This window comes from Heterodontus francisci, chromosome 1, assembly GCF_036365525.1.
Source record: "Heterodontus francisci isolate sHetFra1 chromosome 1, sHetFra1.hap1, whole genome shotgun sequence".
In the NCBI taxonomy this organism is placed as follows: Eukaryota; Metazoa; Chordata; class Chondrichthyes; order Heterodontiformes; family Heterodontidae; genus Heterodontus; species Heterodontus francisci.
Genome location: NC_090371.1, coordinates 5,302,643 through 5,322,207, shown reverse-complemented (window position 1 = coordinate 5,322,207; position 19,565 = coordinate 5,302,643). Strand labels below are relative to the sequence as shown.

The 19,565-nt window shown below is 42.9% G+C and overlaps 1 protein-coding gene across 1 annotated transcript in view; it reads left to right on the top strand.

Annotated features, from left to right (window-relative positions):
- LOC137377639 (disintegrin and metalloproteinase domain-containing protein 12-like) overlaps positions 1 to 19,565 on the top strand; it is a 561,477-nt gene that overhangs the window by 517,666 nt on the left and 24,246 nt on the right. The window contains exon 17 of the mRNA XM_068047508.1: positions 11,721 to 11,798. Coding sequence (XP_067903609.1) covers positions 11,721 to 11,798 — 78 coding nt within the window. The remainder of the gene's footprint in view (positions 1 to 11,720; positions 11,799 to 19,565) is intronic.

Genomic DNA, 19,565 nt, shown 5'->3' with positions numbered 1-19,565 from the left:
ATAGACCCGTTAGCAATAGACCCGTTAGAAATAGACCCGTTAGAAATAGACCCGTTAGAAATAGACCCGTTTGAAATAGACCCGTTAGAAATAGACCCGTTAGCAATAGACCCGTTAGAAATAGACCCGTTAGCAATATACCCGTTAGCAATAGACCCGTTCGAAATAGACCCGTTAGAAATTGACCCGTCAGAAATAGACCCGTTAGAAATAGACCCGTTAGAAATAGACCCGTTAGAAATGGATCCGTTAGCAATGGACCCGTTAGAAAGGGACCCGTTAGAAAGGGACCCGTTAGAAATAGACCCGTTAGAAATAGACCCGTTAGAAATAGACCCGTTAGAAAAAGACCCGTTAGAAATAGACCCGTTAGCAATAGACCCGTCAGAAATAGACCCGTCAGAAATTGACCCGTCAGTAATAGATCTGTTAGCAATAGACCCGTTAGCAATAGACCCGTCAGAAATAGACCCGTCAGAAATTGACCCGTTAGAAATAGACCCGTTAGATATAGACCCGTTAGAAATAGACCCGTTAGCAATAGACCCGTCAGAAATAGACCCGTCAGAAATTGACCCGTTAGTAATAGATCCGTTAGCAATAGACCCGTTAGAAATAGACCCGTTAGCAATAGACCCGTTAGAAATAGACCCGTTAGAAATAGATCCGTTAGCAATAGACCCGTTAGAAATAGACCCGTTAGAAATAGATCCGTTAGCAATAGACCCGTTAGAAATAGACCCGTTAGTAATAGATCCGTTAGCAATAGACCCGTTAGAAATAGACCCGTTAGCAATAGACCCGTTAGAAATAGACCCGTTAGAAATAGATCCGTTAGCAATAGACCCGTTAGAAATAGACCCGTTAGAAATTGACCCGTTTGAAAGAGACCCGTTAGAAATAGACCCGTTAGCAATAGACCCGTTAGAAATAGACCCGTTAGAAATAGACCCGTTAGAAATAGACCCGTTAGAAATTGACCCGTTAGAAATAGACCCATTAGAAATTGACCCGTTTGAAATAGACCCGTTAGAAATAGACCCGTTAGAAATAGACCCGTTAGAAATTGACCCGTTTGAAATAGACCCGTTAGCAATAGACCCGTTAGAAATAGACCCGTTAGAAATAGACCCGTTAGAAATAGACCCGTTTGAAATAGACCCGTTAGAAATAGACCCGTTAGCAATAGACCCGTTAGAAATAGACCCGTTAGCAATATACCCGTTAGCAATAGACCCGTTCGAAATAGACCCGTTAGAAATTGACCCGTCAGAAATAGACCCGTTAGAAATAGACCCGTTAGAAATAGACCCGTTAGAAATGGATCCGTTAGCAATGGACCCGTTAGAAAGGGACCCGTTAGAAAGGGACCCGTTAGAAATAGACCCGTTAGAAATAGACCCGTTAGAAATAGACCCGTTAGAAAAAGACCCGTTAGAAATAGACCCGTTAGCAATAGACCCGTCAGAAATAGACCCGTCAGAAATTGACCCGTCAGTAATAGATCTGTTAGCAATAGACCCGTTAGCAATAGACCCGTCAGAAATAGACCCGTCAGAAATTGACCCGTTAGAAATAGACCCGTTAGATATAGACCCGTTAGAAATAGACCCGTTAGCAATAGACCCGTCAGAAATAGACCCGTCAGAAATTGACCCGTTAGTAATAGATCCGTTAGCAATAGACCCGTTAGAAATAGACCCGTTAGCAATAGACCCGTTAGAAATAGACCCGTTAGAAATAGATCCGTTAGCAATAGACCCGTTAGAAATAGACCCGTTAGAAATAGATCCGTTAGCAATAGACCCGTTAGAAATAGACCCGTTAGTAATAGATCCGTTAGCAATAGACCCGTTAGAAATAGACCCGTTAGCAATAGACCCGTTAGAAATAGACCCGTTAGAAATAGATCCGTTAGCAATAGACCCGTTAGAAATAGACCCGTTAGAAATAGACCCGTTAGCAATAGACCCGTTAGAAATTGACCCGTTAGAAATAGACCCGTTAGCAATAGACCCGTTAGAAATAGACCCGTTAGAAATAGATCCGTTAGAAATAGATCCGTTAGCAATAGACCCGTTAGAAATAGACCCGTTAGAAATAGATCCGTTAGCAGTAGACCCATTAGAACTTGACCCGTTAGAAATAGACCCGTTAGAAATAGATCCGTTAGCAATAGACCCGTTAGCAATAGACCCGTTAGAAATAGATCCGTTAGCAATAGACCCGTTAGAAATAGACCCGTTAGCAATAGACCCGTTAGAAATAGACCCGTTAGAAATAGACCCGTTAGCAATAGACCCGTTAGAAATAGACCCGTGAGAAATAGACCCGTTAGAAATAGACCCGTTAGCAATAGACCCGTTAGAAATAGACCCGTTAGAAATAGACCCGTTAGCAATAGACACGTTAGAAATAGACCCGTTAGAAATAGACCCGTTAGAAATAGACCCGTTAGAAATAGACCCGTTAGCAATAGACCCGTTAGAAATAGATCCGTTAGCAGTAGACCCATTAGAAATTGACCCGTTAGAAATAGACCCGTTAGAAATAGACCCGTTAGAAATAGACCCGTTAGAAATAGATCCGTTAGCAATAGACCCGTTAGCAATAGACCCGTTAGCAATAGACCCGTTAGAAATAGACCCGTTAGAAATAGACCCGTTAGAAATAGACCCGTTAGCAATAGACCCGTTAGAAATAGACCCGTTAGAAATAGACCCGTTAGCAATAGACACGTTAGAAATAGACCCGTTAGCAATAGACCCGTTAGAAATAGACCCGTTAGTAATAGATCCGTTAGCAATAGACCCGTTAGCAATAGACCCGTTAGAAATAGACCCGTTAGCAATAGACCCGTTAGAAATAGACCCATTAGAAATAGACCCGTTAGCAATAGACCCGTTAGAAATAGACCCGTTCGAAATAGACCCGTTCGAAATAGACCCGTTAGAAATTGACCCGTTAGAAATAGACCCGTTAGCAATAGACCCGTTAGAAATAGACCCGTTAGAAATAGACCCGTTAGAAATAGACCCGTTCGAAATAGACCCGTTAGAAATTGACCCGTTAGAAATAGACCCGTTAGCAATAGACCCGTTAGAAATAGACCCGTTAGAAATAGACCCGTCAGAAATTGACCCGTTAGTAATAGATCCGTTAGCAATAGACTCGTTAGCAATAGACCCGTTAGAAATAGACCCGTTAGCAATAGACCCGTCAGAAATAGACCCGTCAGAAAGTGACCCGTTAGTAATAGATCCGTTAGCAATAGACTCGTTAGCAATAGACCCGTTAGAAATAGACCCGTTAGAAATAGACCCGTTAGCAATAGACCCGTTAGAAATAGACCCGTTAGCAATAGACCCGTTAGCAATAGACCCGTTAGCAATAGACCCGTTAGAAATAGACCCGTTAGAAATAGATCCGTTAGCAATAGACTCGTTAGCAATAGACCCGTTAGAAATAGACCCGTTTGAAATAGACCCGTTTGAAATAGACCCGTTTGAAATAGACCCGTTAGCAATAGACCCGTTAGAAATAGACCCGTTAGCAATAGACCCGTTAGAAATAGACCCGTTAGAAATAGACCCGTTAGCAATAGACCCGTTAGCAATAGACCCGTTAGAAATAGACCCGTTAGAAATAGACCCGTTAGAAATAGACCCGTTTGAAATAGACCCGTTTGAAATAGAACCGTCAGAAATAGACCCGTTAGCAATAGACCCGTCAGAAATAGACCCGTCAGAAATTGACCCGTTAGAAATAGACCCGTTAGAAATAGACCCGTTAGAAATAGACCCGTCAGAAATAGACCCGTCAGAAATTTACCCGTTAGAAATAGACCCGTTAGAAATAGACCCGTTAGCAATAGACCCGTTAGAAATAGACCCGTTTGAAATAGACCCGTTTGAAATAGAACCGTTAGAAATAGACCCGTTAGAAATAGACCCGTTTGAAATAGACCCGTTAGCAATACACCCGTTAGAAATAGACCCGTTAGAAATAGACCCGTTAGAAATAGACCCGTCAGAAATAGACCCCTCAGAAATTGACCCGTTAGTAATAGATCCGTTAGCAATAGACTCGTTAGCAATAGACCCGTTAGAAATAGACCCGTTAGAAATAGACCCGTTAGCAATAGACCCGTTAGAAATAGACCCGTTAGAAATAGACCCGTTAGAAATAGACCCGTTAGCAATAGACCCGTTAGAAATAGACCCGTTAGAAATAGACCCGTTTGAAATAGACCCGTTTGAAATAGAACCGTTAGAAATAGACCCGTTAGAAATAGACCCGTTTGAAATAGACCCGTTAGCAATACACCCGTTAGAAATAGACCCGTTTGAAATTGACCCGTTTGAAATAGACCCTTTTGAAATAGACCCTTTAGAAATAGACCAGTTAGAAATAGACCCGTTAGAAATAGACCCGTTAGAAATAGACCCGTTTGAAATAGACCCGTTTGAAATAGACCCGTTTGAAATAGACCCGTTAGAAATAGATCCGTTAGAAATAGACCCGTTAGAAATAGACCCGTTAGAAATTGACCCGTTTGAAATAGACCCGTTTGAAATAGACCCGTTAGAAATAGACCCGTTAGAAATACACCCGTTAGAAATAGACCCATTAGAAATTGACCCGTTTGAAATAGACCCGTTAAAAATAGATCCGTTAGCAATAGATCCGTTAGCAATAGACCCGTTAGAAATACACCCGTTAGAAATACACCCGTTAGCAATAGACCCGATAGAAATAGACCCGTTAGAAATACACCCGTTAGCAATAGACCCGTTAGAAATAGACCCGTTAGAAATGGATCCGTTAGCAATGGACCCGTTAGAAATCGACCCGTTGGAAATTGACCCGTTAGAAATAGACCCGTTAGAAATGGACACGTTAGCAATAGACACGTTAGAAATTGACCCGTTAGCAATAGACCCGTTAGAAATAGACCCGTTAGAAATGGACCCGTTAGAAATAGACACGTTAGCAATAGACACGTTAGAAATTGACCCGTTCGCAATAGACCCGTTAGAAATAGACCCGTTAGAAATAGACCCGTTCGCAATAGACCCGTTAGAAATAGACCCGTTAGAAATAGACCCGTTAGAAATAGACACGTTAGCAATAGACACGTTAGAAATTGACCCGTTAGCAATAGACCCGTTAGAAATAGACCCGTTAGAAATGGACCCGTTAGAAATAGACACGTTAGCAATAGACACGTTAGAAATTGACCCGTTCGCAATAGACCCGTTAGAAATAGACCCGTTAGAAATAGACCCGTTCGCAATAGACCCGTTAGAAATAGACCCGTTAGAAATAGACCCGTTAGAAATAGACACCTTAGAAATAGACCCGTTAGATATAGACCCGTTAGAAATAGACACCTTAGAATTAGACCCGTTAGAAATAGACCCGTTAGCAATAGACCCGTTAGCAATAGACCCGTTAGCAATAGACCCGTTAGAAATGGACCCGTTAGAAATAGACCCGTTAGAAATAGACACGTTAGCAATAGACCCGTTATAAATAGACCCGTTAGAAATAGACCCGTTAGCAATAGTCCCGTTAGCAATAGACCCGTTAGAAATAGACCCGTTGGCAATAGACCCGTTAGCAATAGACCCGTTAGCAATAGACCCGTTAGCAATAGACCCGTTAGCAATAGGCCCGTTGGCAATAGACCCGTTAGAAATAGACCCGTTAGCAATAGACCCGTTAGCAATAGACCCGTTAGAAATAGACCCATTAGAAATAGACCCATTAGAAATAGACCCGTTAGCAATAGACCCGTTAGAAATAGACCCATTAGAAATAGACCCGTTAGCAATAGACCCGTTAGAATTAGACCCGTTAGAAATAGACCCGTTAGAAATAGACCCATTAGAAATAGACCCGTTAGAAATAGACCCGTTAGCAATAGACCCGTTAGCAATAGACCAGTTAGAAATAGACCCGTTAGAAATAGACCCGTTAGCAATAGACCCGTTAGAAATAGACCCGTTAGAAATAGACCCGTTAGCAATAGACCCGTTAGCAATAGACCCGTTAGAAATAGACCCGTTAGAAATAGACCCGTTAGCAATAGACCCGTTAGAAATAGACCCGTTAGAAATAGACCCGTTAGCAATAGACCCGTTAGCAATAGACCCGTTAGAAATAGACCCGTTAGAAATAGACCCGTTAGAAATAGACCCGTTTGAAATAGACCCGTTTGAAATAGAACCGTCAGAAATAGACCCGTTAGCAATAGACCCGTCAGAAATAGACCCGTCAGAAATTGACCCGTTAGAAATAGACCCGTTAGAAATAGACCCGTTAGAAATAGACCCGTCAGAAATAGACCCGTCAGAAATTTACCCGTTAGAAATAGACCCGTTAGAAATAGACCCGTTAGCAATAGACCCGTTAGAAATAGACCCGTTTGAAATAGACCCGTTTGAAATAGAACCGTTAGAAATAGACCCGTTAGAAATAGACCCGTTTGAAATAGACCCGTTAGCAATACACCCGTTAGAAATAGACCCGTTAGAAATAGACCCGTTAGAAATAGACCCGTCAGAAATAGACCCCTCAGAAATTGACCCGTTAGTAATAGATCCGTTAGCAATAGACTCGTTAGCAATAGACCCGTTAGAAATAGACCCGTTAGAAATAGACCCGTTAGCAATAGACCCGTTAGAAATAGACCCGTTAGAAATAGACCCGTTAGAAATAGACCCGTTAGCAATAGACCCGTTAGAAATAGACCCGTTAGAAATAGACCCGTTTGAAATAGACCCGTTTGAAATAGAACCGTTAGAAATAGACCCGTTAGAAATAGACCCGTTTGAAATAGACCCGTTAGCAATACACCCGTTAGAAATAGACCCGTTTGAAATTGACCCGTTTGAAATAGACCCTTTTGAAATAGACCCTTTAGAAATAGACCAGTTAGAAATAGACCCGTTAGAAATAGACCCGTTAGAAATAGACCCGTTTGAAATAGACCCGTTTGAAATAGACCCGTTTGAAATAGACCCGTTAGAAATAGATCCGTTAGAAATAGACCCGTTAGAAATAGACCCGTTAGAAATTGACCCGTTTGAAATAGACCCGTTTGAAATAGACCCGTTAGAAATAGACCCGTTAGAAATACACCCGTTAGAAATAGACCCATTAGAAATTGACCCGTTTGAAATAGACCCGTTAAAAATAGATCCGTTAGCAATAGATCCGTTAGCAATAGACCCGTTAGAAATACACCCGTTAGAAATACACCCGTTAGCAATAGACCCGATAGAAATAGACCCGTTAGAAATACACCCGTTAGCAATAGACCCGTTAGAAATAGACCCGTTAGAAATGGATCCGTTAGCAATGGACCCGTTAGAAATCGACCCGTTGGAAATTGACCCGTTAGAAATAGACCCGTTAGAAATGGACACGTTAGCAATAGACACGTTAGAAATTGACCCGTTAGCAATAGACCCGTTAGAAATAGACCCGTTAGAAATGGACCCGTTAGAAATAGACACGTTAGCAATAGACACGTTAGAAATTGACCCGTTCGCAATAGACCCGTTAGAAATAGACCCGTTAGAAATAGACCCGTTCGCAATAGACCCGTTAGAAATAGACCCGTTAGAAATAGACCCGTTAGAAATAGACACGTTAGCAATAGACACGTTAGAAATTGACCCGTTAGCAATAGACCCGTTAGAAATAGACCCGTTAGAAATGGACCCGTTAGAAATAGACACGTTAGCAATAGACACGTTAGAAATTGACCCGTTCGCAATAGACCCGTTAGAAATAGACCCGTTAGAAATAGACCCGTTCGCAATAGACCCGTTAGAAATAGACCCGTTAGAAATAGACCCGTTAGAAATAGACACCTTAGAAATAGACCCGTTAGATATAGACCCGTTAGAAATAGACACCTTAGAATTAGACCCGTTAGAAATAGACCCGTTAGCAATAGACCCGTTAGCAATAGACCCGTTAGCAATAGACCCGTTAGAAATGGACCCGTTAGAAATAGACCCGTTAGAAATAGACACGTTAGCAATAGACCCGTTATAAATAGACCCGTTAGAAATAGACCCGTTAGCAATAGTCCCGTTAGCAATAGACCCGTTAGAAATAGACCCGTTGGCAATAGACCCGTTAGCAATAGACCCGTTAGCAATAGACCCGTTAGCAATAGACCCGTTAGCAATAGGCCCGTTGGCAATAGACCCGTTAGAAATAGACCCGTTAGCAATAGACCCGTTAGCAATAGACCCGTTAGAAATAGACCCATTAGAAATAGACCCATTAGAAATAGACCCGTTAGCAATAGACCCGTTAGAAATAGACCCATTAGAAATAGACCCGTTAGCAATAGACCCGTTAGAATTAGACCCGTTAGAAATAGACCCGTTAGAAATAGACCCATTAGAAATAGACCCGTTAGAAATAGACCCGTTAGCAATAGACCCGTTAGCAATAGACCAGTTAGAAATAGACCCGTTAGAAATAGACCCGTTAGCAATAGACCCGTTAGAAATAGACCCGTTAGAAATAGACCCGTTAGCAATAGACCCGTTAGCAATAGACCCGTTAGAAATAGACCCGTTAGAAATAGACCCGTTAGCAATAGACCCGTTAGAAATAGACCCGTTAGAAATAGACCCGTTAGAAATAGACCCGTTAGCAATAGACCCGTTAGAAATAGACCCGTTAGCAATAGACCCGTTAGAAATAGACCCGTTAGAAATAGACCCTTTAGCAATAGACCCGTTAGAAATAGACCCGTTTGCAATAGACCCGTTAGAAATAGACCCGTTAGAAATAGACCCGTTAGCAATAGACCCGTTAGAAATAGACCCGTTAGCAATAGACCCGTTAGAAATAGACCCGTTAGAAATAGACCCTTTAGCAATAGACCCGTTAGCAATAGACCCGTTTGCAATTGACCCGTTAGAAATAGACCCGTTAGAAATAGACCCGTTAGAAATAGACCCGTTAGAAATACTCATGTTATAAATACACCTGTTGTCAAAGATACTTTACAGCAAAATACATCTGCGTTGATCTAGCGAGCGGTCACCTCTCTTGCAATTGTTCTCTTCAGTAGCTGACCAAGCCACCTGATGTAAGCTCTGAATCACTTGTTGTACTGATTTTTATACATTTCTTTCCCAGTTGGGCAGGATATCTCTTTGTCCATTCTGTACTGTCCTTTCAAAACCCACCTTAAGCTGCAATTGTCGACTGAGGCATCTAATGTTTTTGTTCAAACCATGATATTAGAAACTGCCTTGATGCTCAGCATATGTTCAGATTTACTATAGGAATTTCAACATCCCTCGTGGCTGTTCTCGATGTCTTCAATAGCATTATTTATATATATATATAGATACATTCTCAAGCCATAAACAATCCAAGTCCCTTAAGTTACAGACTTCTTACAAACTTGCTTGGAGAATTAAAGACAGAGTTTATCTGATAAAACATATAAAAAACATAACTTCCAATTTCTCTGCATTTCAAAAGAAAGCAAAGACTGACACCATCAGTTGTCATCACTTTGTGTCACTCTCTCACAACTTTTCAAAACACTTTGAACTATTTAAGCAGCTGAATTGTCCTCCTTCAAAACATGTTCATTCATGTCCCAAGTGTGGCAACTCATTTAAATAACCGGGGCGGCCCATACCGGACCCCCCCTCCCCCCCAATCAAGTGGAGGGAGAGGAATGTCCGTCCTCGGCAATTAACATAAGACATAACATGACATAAGAACTAGGAGCAGGAGTAGGCCATTCAGCCCCTCGAGCCTGCTCCACCATTCAATACAATCATGGCTGATCTCATCTCGGCCTCAACTCCACTTTCCTGCCCGTTTTCCATAACCCTTCAACCCTTTACTAATTAAATATCTGTCTATCTCCTGCCTGTGTGCCATTTTTAAAGGACAGCCATCCCTGCCTGGATATTTACATTTTGTAAGTGAACCCCCAAAATTAAATACATTTCCAATGCCCCTGCCCCACCCCCAATAGCGATTGCATTAACTATTTGCCCTTCCCCCCCAAAACACTTGCCTTTAACTTCTGCCCTTACCCCACCCAGACTACACAAAGTTTAAGGTTCAACCCTTCCCACCATCCCCCACACCCATTACATGTACTTGGCCCCGTTTCCTGCCCCCCCCCACCCCACCCCCCGCCGCACCGCACTGAAAACTTACCACCTCCCGCCTCCCCACCAGTGTAGCACAGCATTTCTCCGGACGGGGATCTGAAGGCACGGGAATGCCGGGCCCTCAAGATGGTGGGTGAGTAAATTTTAATGAATTAATTTTATTGAGTTGACTATTTAAAGTGTGGTCCGATCGCCCCGTGGCAGGGGGGCCGCCACAGAGTCTCACCACTGCCAGGAGGATCGGGCCAGGCCCTGCCAGCATCGAGGTCCATGGCGGGCCTCATCTGCACCCATGGATCACGATGTCGAAGGCTTCTTAAAATCCTGCCCCATGACTCCATGGTATTGTATATGTGAAGCTTCACTAAAGTTCTAACTTGGCATCAAAGTGTAATATAGCTTTGAATATGTCAGTTTACTGATTTCAACTCGATTTTGATGACATGTCTGCTTTTTGCTAAACATTCCATGGCCTTATAGTGTTTTTTTTTTCACCAGTGACTTTGTTTATCTGTAATGCAGCTATTAACAGGTTGCTTTAGCAATGCCTTTGCAATGCAAGCTGGTCATATTTAGTCAGTTTTCTGTTCCCCTGTATACAGCATGGCTTCCTGTATTTCATTTAAACTGTAGATGCTCCTGGGTTGGATAGCTTCACAAGTCTCAACCACAAATTTTGATTAAAATTATATTACTATCTTAACAGAACATGAAGACATATACTTTAAACTTAAAATCTCATTAGAACACCCCCCTCTGATTTTTACTTCCACCCAAGAGTTCCCCTATACTTTACAGGCCCTTGGCAGTTCGTTCACTTCTCCTGGGACCAATGCAAAGTTTGTAACAGCTCTTATGAATTAACTTTGATTCTCCTTAGTTTCCCAGCTATCTTCTGAGATATGAGATTCCTCCACTAACATCTGCGCGTCAAACCCTTCAATTCTTGTTCGGCATCTCATGAACTTTTATTTCCCCACCCTGACCATGGGCCTCACTCAAATCAGAAACATTCCTGGTTCCTAATAGCCTCTTCCTACTGCGTCCAGCTTGCAAAGCCAACTGACTTTTTGTGAGCAAAATACAGAGGTAAAACACCTGACTGAAAGACATCTCCCTAAATAATCTATCGCCATGGTAATGTGGTACATCTGGGATGTCCCAGATAGAAATTTAAGCAAATTACCTCCAACTTCAAAACGTCTCTGATTCTGGATAACCAATTGAATAATTTACATTGCTAACACTGACAGGGCAATTGTCTTCCGACACACTGGCTTCAGTTGCCCAACTAAATGAGCCCACCAGCTGTTTTATGGCTCTCACCTCTCTAACTGTCTCTGCAAGTACACACAGAAGGATCTTTGATGTTTAAGCATCTTGGGTGGTCCTGCAACCTTTTGAATTCCAGAATTTCAATTACCTTCCATCGACCAATTTAATTTCTACAAAACTAAAAGTGACCTCAAATTACTAATATAAACCATGAACTGGATGAACATAACACACTGTGATGATAATAATGTTCTTTTCTTTATTTCACAGGCCTGTATTGAATCAAAGTGTCAGAATGTGGCATTGTTCAATGTCCAAAACTGTGACAAGACCTGCAATAACAAAGGGGTATGAAATTAATCACTCGGTTTTCGTTGGTAGTGAAGTGTATAAACAACAACAACTTGTATTTACAGAGCTCCTTTAATGTAATAAACATCCCAAGACACTTCATAGGAGTGTTATAAAATAAATTTTGACACCGGGTCACAGGGCCCTAAAGGAGGAAAGAACGGTTGAGAGACTGAGAGGTTTAGGAGGGAATTCCAGAGCTGAGGCCTCAGCAGCTGAAGGCACGGCCACCAATGTGGGAGCGATCAAAAAGCCGGACTTAGAGAAGCGCAAAGATTGCAGAGGACTCTGGAGCTGGAGGAACTCAAATAGATTTGTCAAACATAATTTCCCTTTCATAAAACCATGTTGACTCTGTCTGATTGTATTATAATTTTCTAAATGTCCTGCTACTACTTCCTAAATAATAGATTGCAGCATTTTCCCAATGGCAGATGTTAGGCTAACTAGCCTATAGTTTCTGGCTTTCTGTCTCCCTCCTTTCTTGAATAGGGGCGTTGCATTTGCTGTTTTCCAATCCGCCGGGACCTTTCCAGAATCTCTGGAATTATGGAAGATTACAACCAGTGCATCCACTATCTCTGCAGCAACTTCTTTTGAGGCCTTAGGATGCAGGTCATCAGGTTCAGGAGACTTGTTAACATTTAGTCCCATGAGTTTTCCTAGTACTTTTCTCCAGTGACAGTGATTGTTTTAAGTTCCTCCCTCCCTTTTGTTTCCTGATTTTCTCCTATTCTTGAGATACTTTTACTGTCTACTCTGACCTACCACTAATCTTTGTAGTATTGTACGCCTTTTCTTTCAATTTAATACCATCCTTAACTTCCTTAGTTAGCACGGATGGTGCATTCTTCTCATAGAGTCTGTCTTTCTCAATGATATCTATCTTTATTGAGAATTATGAAATATCTCCTTAACTGTCAGTTACTGCTTCTCCACCATCTTACCTCGAGGACCCTTTACTGTGGAATCATTAATTAATCCTGTCTCATTACACATTACCAGGTCCAAAATAGCCTGCTCCCTGGATGGCTCCAGGATGTATTTTTCTAAGAAATTGTCCCGAATACGCTCTCGAAACCCATCCTCCAGGCTAACTTTACCAATTTGTTTTGTCCAATCTATATGAAGATTAAAATCGCCCATGATTACTACAGTGCCTTTCTAACAATCCCCCATTATTTATTGATTTATACTCTGTCCTACAGTGTAACTACTATTAAGGGGGCCTATCAACTACCTCCAGCAATGAGTTCTTTCCTTTGCTATTCGTTTTCTCCACCCAAACTGATTCCACATCTTGATCTTCTGAGCCAAGATCATTTCTGTACTGATCTCATCCTTCATTAACAGATCTACCCCACCTTCCTTTCCTTTCTTCTGATCCTTCCGAAATGTCAAATACCCTTGAATATTCAGTTCCCAGCCTTGGTCACCTTACAACGTGTCTCTGTAATAGCTATTGTTACAACCAAGGCAGGAGGAGTGCACTGTTAATTCAGTCCCACTTCTCCACAGGTCACAACATATCAATACATTTTCCCACTTACTGAAACAGCCAATTAGATATTCTATTTGTCCCCAGAATAAAGCACACCAACCAGGTTTCTTTAATAAACAATAAAATTATCTGTTTATTGTAAACCAACTGCAGAAGGCTTTGCATAGGTCTCCATCAGATGTGCAGCAGCAGAGGCTCCAGTACTCTCACATTCGATGCAAAGTTCAATTTGAAGATGCAAGGTTTCTGCAAGCACTCATGATGTCACAGAACATCGTCATGCAGGCTTCTGCTTTACAAGAGCAAGGATTCTTCAAAGAGAGGCAACAGTTCTCTTCTGAACTGCTGGCGGGTCCATATCAAATTCCAATTGCCTTTTAGCCCCAAAACCAGCATCTTTGGACTGGAGAATTGCTAATGTTGTCCCCTTGTTTAAGAAGGGTAGCAGGGAAAATCCAGGTAATTATAGACCGGTGAGCCTGACGTCAGTGGTAGGGAAGCTGCTGGAGAAGATACTGAGGGATAGGACCTATTCCCATCTGGAAGAAAATGGGCTTATCAGTGATAGGCAACATGGTTTTGTGCAGGGAAGGTCATGTCTTACCAACTTAATAGAATTCTTTGAGGAAGTGACAAAGTTGATTGATGAGGGAAGGGCTGTCGATGTCATATACATGGACTTCAGTAAGGCGTTTGATAAGGTTCCCCATGGTAGGCTGATGGAGAAAGTGAAGGCGCATGGGGTCCAGGATGTACTAGCTAGATGGATAAAGAACTGGCTGGGCAACAGGAGACAGAGAGTAGCAGTGGAAGGGAGTTTCTCAAAATGGAGACGTGTGACCAGTGGTGTTCCACAGGGATCCGTGCTGGGACCACTGTTGTTTGTGATATACATAAATGATTTGGAGGAAAGTATAGGTGGTCTGATTAGCAAGTTTTCAGACGACACTAAGATTGGTGGAGTAGCAGATAGTGAAGGGGACTGTCAGAGAATACAGCAGAATATAGATAGATTGGAGAGTTGGGCAGAGAAATGGCAGATGGAGTTCAATCAGGGCAAATGCGAGGTGATGCATTTTTGGAAGATCCAATTCAAGAGTGAACTATACAGTAAATGGAAAAGTCCTGGGGAAAATTGATGTACAGAGAGATTTGGGTGTTCAGGTCCATTGTTCCCTGAAGGTGGCAACGCAGGTAAATAGAGTGGTCAAGAAGGCATACGGCATGCTTTCCTTCATCGGACGGGGTATTGAGTACAAGGGTTGGCAGGTCATGTTACAGTTGTATAGGACTTTGGTTCGGCCACATTTGGAATACTGCATGCAGTTCTGGTCGCCACATTATCAAAAGGATGTGGATGCTTTGGAGAGGGTGCAGAGGAGGTTCACCAGGATGTTGCCTGGTATGGAGGGCACTAGCTATGAAGAGAGGTTGAGCAGATTAGGATTATTTTCATTAGAAAGATGGAGGTTGAGGGGGACCTGATTGAGGTGTACAAAATCATGAGAGGTATAGACAGGGTGGATAGCAAGAAGCTTTTTCCCAGAGTGGGGGATTCAATTACTAGGGGTCACGAGTTCAAAGTGAGAGGGGAAAAGTTTAGGGGGGGATATGCGTGGAAAGTTCTTTACGCAGAGGGTGGTGGGTGCCTGGAACACGTTGCCAGCGGAGGTGGTAGACGTGGGCACGATAGCGTCTTTTAAGATGTATCTAGACAGATACATGAATGGGCAGGAAGCAAAGAGATACAGACCCTTAGAAAATAGGCGACAGGTTTAGATAGAGGATCTGGATCGGCGCAGGCTTGGAGGGCCGAAGGGCCTGTTCCTGTGCTGTAATTTTCTTTGTTCTTTGTTCTTTTAACAGGTCAAAGTGAAACCAAACTTTTTTTTCAGGCAAATCTCATGCTACTCAAATTCTCTCTTGTGACAACAAAAATAGGTCTTAAGTCAAACCCCTTGTGGTATTTACTTGAAATCATCTGCTTTCCAATAAAAGTGTGTTTACTTGTTCAACTTTTGTTGAACTTCCTTTCAGATAAACACTTCCTCAGTTCAACAATATAGATTCCAAGTTTTAACAAAAAATATGGACTCTCACAACACCCATTGTTTCAGCCTGCTCCTGCCCCACTGAACTTATTTCTTCTTATCTTGACTCTATCTTTTCTCCGCTGGTCCAATCTCTTCTGACCTACATCCGTGACTCTTCTGACACCCTACGTCATTTTGACAATTTCCAGTTTCCTGGGCCCTAACCACCTCCTCTTCACTATGGACGTCCAATCGCTCGACACCTCCATCCCTCACCAGGATGGTTTGAGGGCTCTCCTCTTCTTCCTTGAACAGAAGCCCAACCCATCCACCACCACTCTCCTCCGCCTGGCTGAACTTGTTCCCACATTGAACAACTTCTCCTTCAACTCCACACACTTCCTTCAAGTAACAGGTGTTGCTATGGGTAACCGCATGGGTCCTAGTTATGCCTGTCTTTTTGTGGGATATGTCAAACATTCCTTGTTCCAGTTCTACTCAGGCCCCCTCCCCCAACTCTTTTTCCGGTACATTGATGACTGTATCGGTGCCATTTCCTGCTCCCGCCCCGAACTGGAAAACTTTATCAACTTTGTTTCTAATTTCCACCCTTCTCTCACCTTTACATGGTCCATCTCTGACACTTCCCTTCCCTTCCTCGACTTCTCTGTCTCCATCTCTGGGGATAGGTTGTCTACCAATATCCATTATAAGCCCACCGACTCCCACAGCTACCTCGACTACACTTCTTCACATCCTACCTCCTGTAAGGACTCCATTCCATTCTCCCAGTTTCTCCGTCTCCGACGCATCTGCTCTGATGATGCTACCTTCCATGACGGTGCTTCTGATATGACCTCCTTTTTCCTCAACCGAGGATTTCCCCCCACTGTGGTTGACAGGGCCCTCAACCGTGTCCAATCCATTCCCCGCACCTCTACCCTCACCCCTTCCCCTCCCTCCCAGAACCGTGACAGGGTTCCCCTTGTCCTCACTTTTCACCCCATCAGCCTCCATATCCAAAGGATCATCCTCCGCCATATACCGCCACCTCCAGCATGATGCCACTACCAAAGGCATCTTCCCCTCCCTTCCCCGACACCCTGGTCCACTCCTCCATTACCCCCATCACCTTTTCCCCTTCCCATGGTATCTTCCCCTGCAGTCGCAGGAGGTGTAATCCCTGCCCATTTACCTCCTCTCTTCCTCACTATCCAAGGCCCTAAACACTCCTTTCAGGTGAAGCAGCGATTTACTTGTACTTCTTTCAATGTAGTATACTGTATTCACTGTTCACAATGTGGTCTGCTCTACATTGGGGAGACCAAGCGCAGACTGGGTGACCGCTTTGCAGAACATCTCCGCTCAGTCCGCAAGCAGGACCCTGAGCTTCCGGTTGCTTGCCATTTCAACACTCCCCCCTGCTCTCATGCTCACATCTCTGTCCTGGGATTGCTGCAGTGTTCCAGTGAACATCAACGCAAGCTCGAGGAACAGCATCTCATCTACCGATTAGGCTCACTACAGCCTGCCGGACTGAACATTGAGTTCAATCATTTCAGAGCATTTTTTCTTTTTAATTCTTTTTTATTTGTTTATTTGATTTTAGTTTGTTTCTACTGTGCCTTCCCACTGTTTTTGTTTTTTTAATGTTTGTGCTTGCAGCCAATGCTGTTCATTTTACAGTCAATTAACACCCTCTCTGTACTAACGCTTTGTCTTTCAACACACCATTAACATACCGTTTGCCTTTGTTCCATGAACATCTGGTGAGTTATTCTCTGTGACCTTGACCTATCAACACCGTCTCTTTTGTTATCTCTTGCCCCACCCCCGCTTTTCTTGCTTAAAACCCTTTATATTTCTCATATTTGTCAGTTCTGGAGAAGGGTCACTGACCAGAAACGTTAACTCTGCTTCTCTCTCCACAGATGCTGCCAGACCTGCTGAGTATTTCCAGCATTTCTTGTTTTTATATCATATCATAGTCAAGTTAATTAAGGATAGCATTTGTGAAAGGCAGATCATGCTTGACTAATCTAATTGAATTTTTTGATGAAGTAACAGAGAAGGTTGATGAAGGGAAAACAGTGGATGTTGTTTATATGGATTTTAAGGACGCATTTGATAAGGTACCACATAAAAGGCTGATTAACAAAATTGAGGCTCATGGAATAGGAGGGTCAGTGTCCAATTGGATAAAAAAAATTGGCTTAATGACAGAAAACAGCGAGTCAGAGTAAATGGTTGCTTTTCAGACTGGAGGATGGTAGATAGTGATGTTCCCCAAGGGCCAGTGCTGGGACCACTGCTTTTTGTGCTATATATAAATGAATTAGATCTTGGAATACAGAGTAGAATCTCAAAATTTGCTGATGACACCAAACTTGGAGATGTGGAAACCAGTGAGGATGATGTGAATCACCTGCAACAGGACATAGACAGGCTAGTTGAATAGTCAGAGAGGCGGCAGATGAAATTCAATACTGGCAAGTGTGAGTTGATGAATTTTGGCAGAAGGAATAGGAAGAGGCAACATAGACTTAATGGCACAGTTCTAAAGAGTGTGCAAGAATAGGGTGATCTGGGGGTGTATATGCCTAGATCTTTGAAGGTGGCAGGACATATTGAGAGAATGGTTAGTAAAGCAGATGGGATCTTGGGCTTCATAAATAGAGGCATTGAGTACAAAAGCAGGGAAGTTATGCTGAAACTGTATAAAGCTCTGTTTCAGCCCCAACTGGACTTTTCCGTCCAGTTCTGGTCACCACACTTCAGGAAGGATATGAGGGTCCTTGAGAGGGTGCTGAGGAGATTTACCACTGGAACAGTCTTCACCTGAACCCTGCTGGGACCAGTGTCCTGGCGGGTCATAACTAGGGCAGTAGAGAGAGCGTTAAACTAAATAGTGAGGGCAAGGGATCAAGTGAGGGAAGATGTGATAATTTAAAGAGAGAGTAGAAGGCAAGAGAACAAGATAGCAATAAGGATAATGATAATCAGGGTGTGGCAGGAAGGGACAGTGCGTACCAATTCAAGAGAGAGCCAGCAGATAAGACTAAAGGTCATGAACAAACGGAGGGGGGTGAGTTTGGGTGAAGGGAGATTTAGAAATCCAAAGAGAAAGGTGGAGGCATAGGAACAGCATAGCATTGTGAGTAGAGAAAGGCAGAATGGGACAGGAAGGGATATAGAATTGAACAAAAATTGTACATCAACAAATAAGGTCATTGCAGGGAATAGAAGTAAAAAATGAAATTAAAGGTTCTTTATCTGAATGTGCGAAGCATCTGTATTAAGATAGATGAACTAGTGGTGCAAATAGGGATAAATGATTTAGATCTAATCGCCATTACAGAGACATGATTACAAGATCATCAAGGTTGGGAAATAAATATTCCAAGTTACACAATAGGCTTGATTTTTCCTGCTCGCCGCCAAGATCGTGCAGGATTTGCCCCACGGAGCCACCATGATATTTAGCAATGGCATCCGGTGCCACTGCACAGGCACAGTGCCATTTTCAAGGGTTTCAGATCTATTTACATTTTTAAAGTTAAAGGTAAATGTGAAACTTTAGTAGTACTTTCAATTCCCTCTCTCTCCCCTCCCCCCCCCCATGACTAATCAATCTATAAATTGCCCTCTCCCCACCCCCAAAACAGTAAACTTTCAATCCTGAACATCCCCTCCCCTGAACTTTATTAACTTTGACCTTCAACCCTTTCCCACCATCCCCTCAACCAATAACGAGAATTTTTCCTGCTCCCCCACCATACCGGGAAAACTTCACTCCTCCTCATTCCCCACCAGCGTGCCTCCTCAGAGATCCGAAGGCATGGGAGTTCCGGCAACCAGACGAAATATCGGTGTGGGACGGCTGGTGCAACGAGGGAAGTAATTAGGCATTTAATCAACATGTATTTAAATATTTAAATTAAGGTTCCATCGCCGAGGGGCGGGTGGGCTGCCACAAGGCATCACCGCCACCGATAATAAGCGGTGGAGCCTCCCAGGCGTTGAGGCGTGTGGCGGACCTCTTTCGGAGGTATTTTCTGGGGCCCCCTGCCACGACCCCCATGTCGGGGGCTGATAAAATCCAGCCCAATATTTCAGAAAGACAGAATGGTAAAGGAGGAGGGGTAGCCTTGATAATAAAGGATGAAATAAGAACATTAGTGAGAAAGGATCTGGTCTCTGATGATCATGAGGTCGAATCAGAATGGGTGG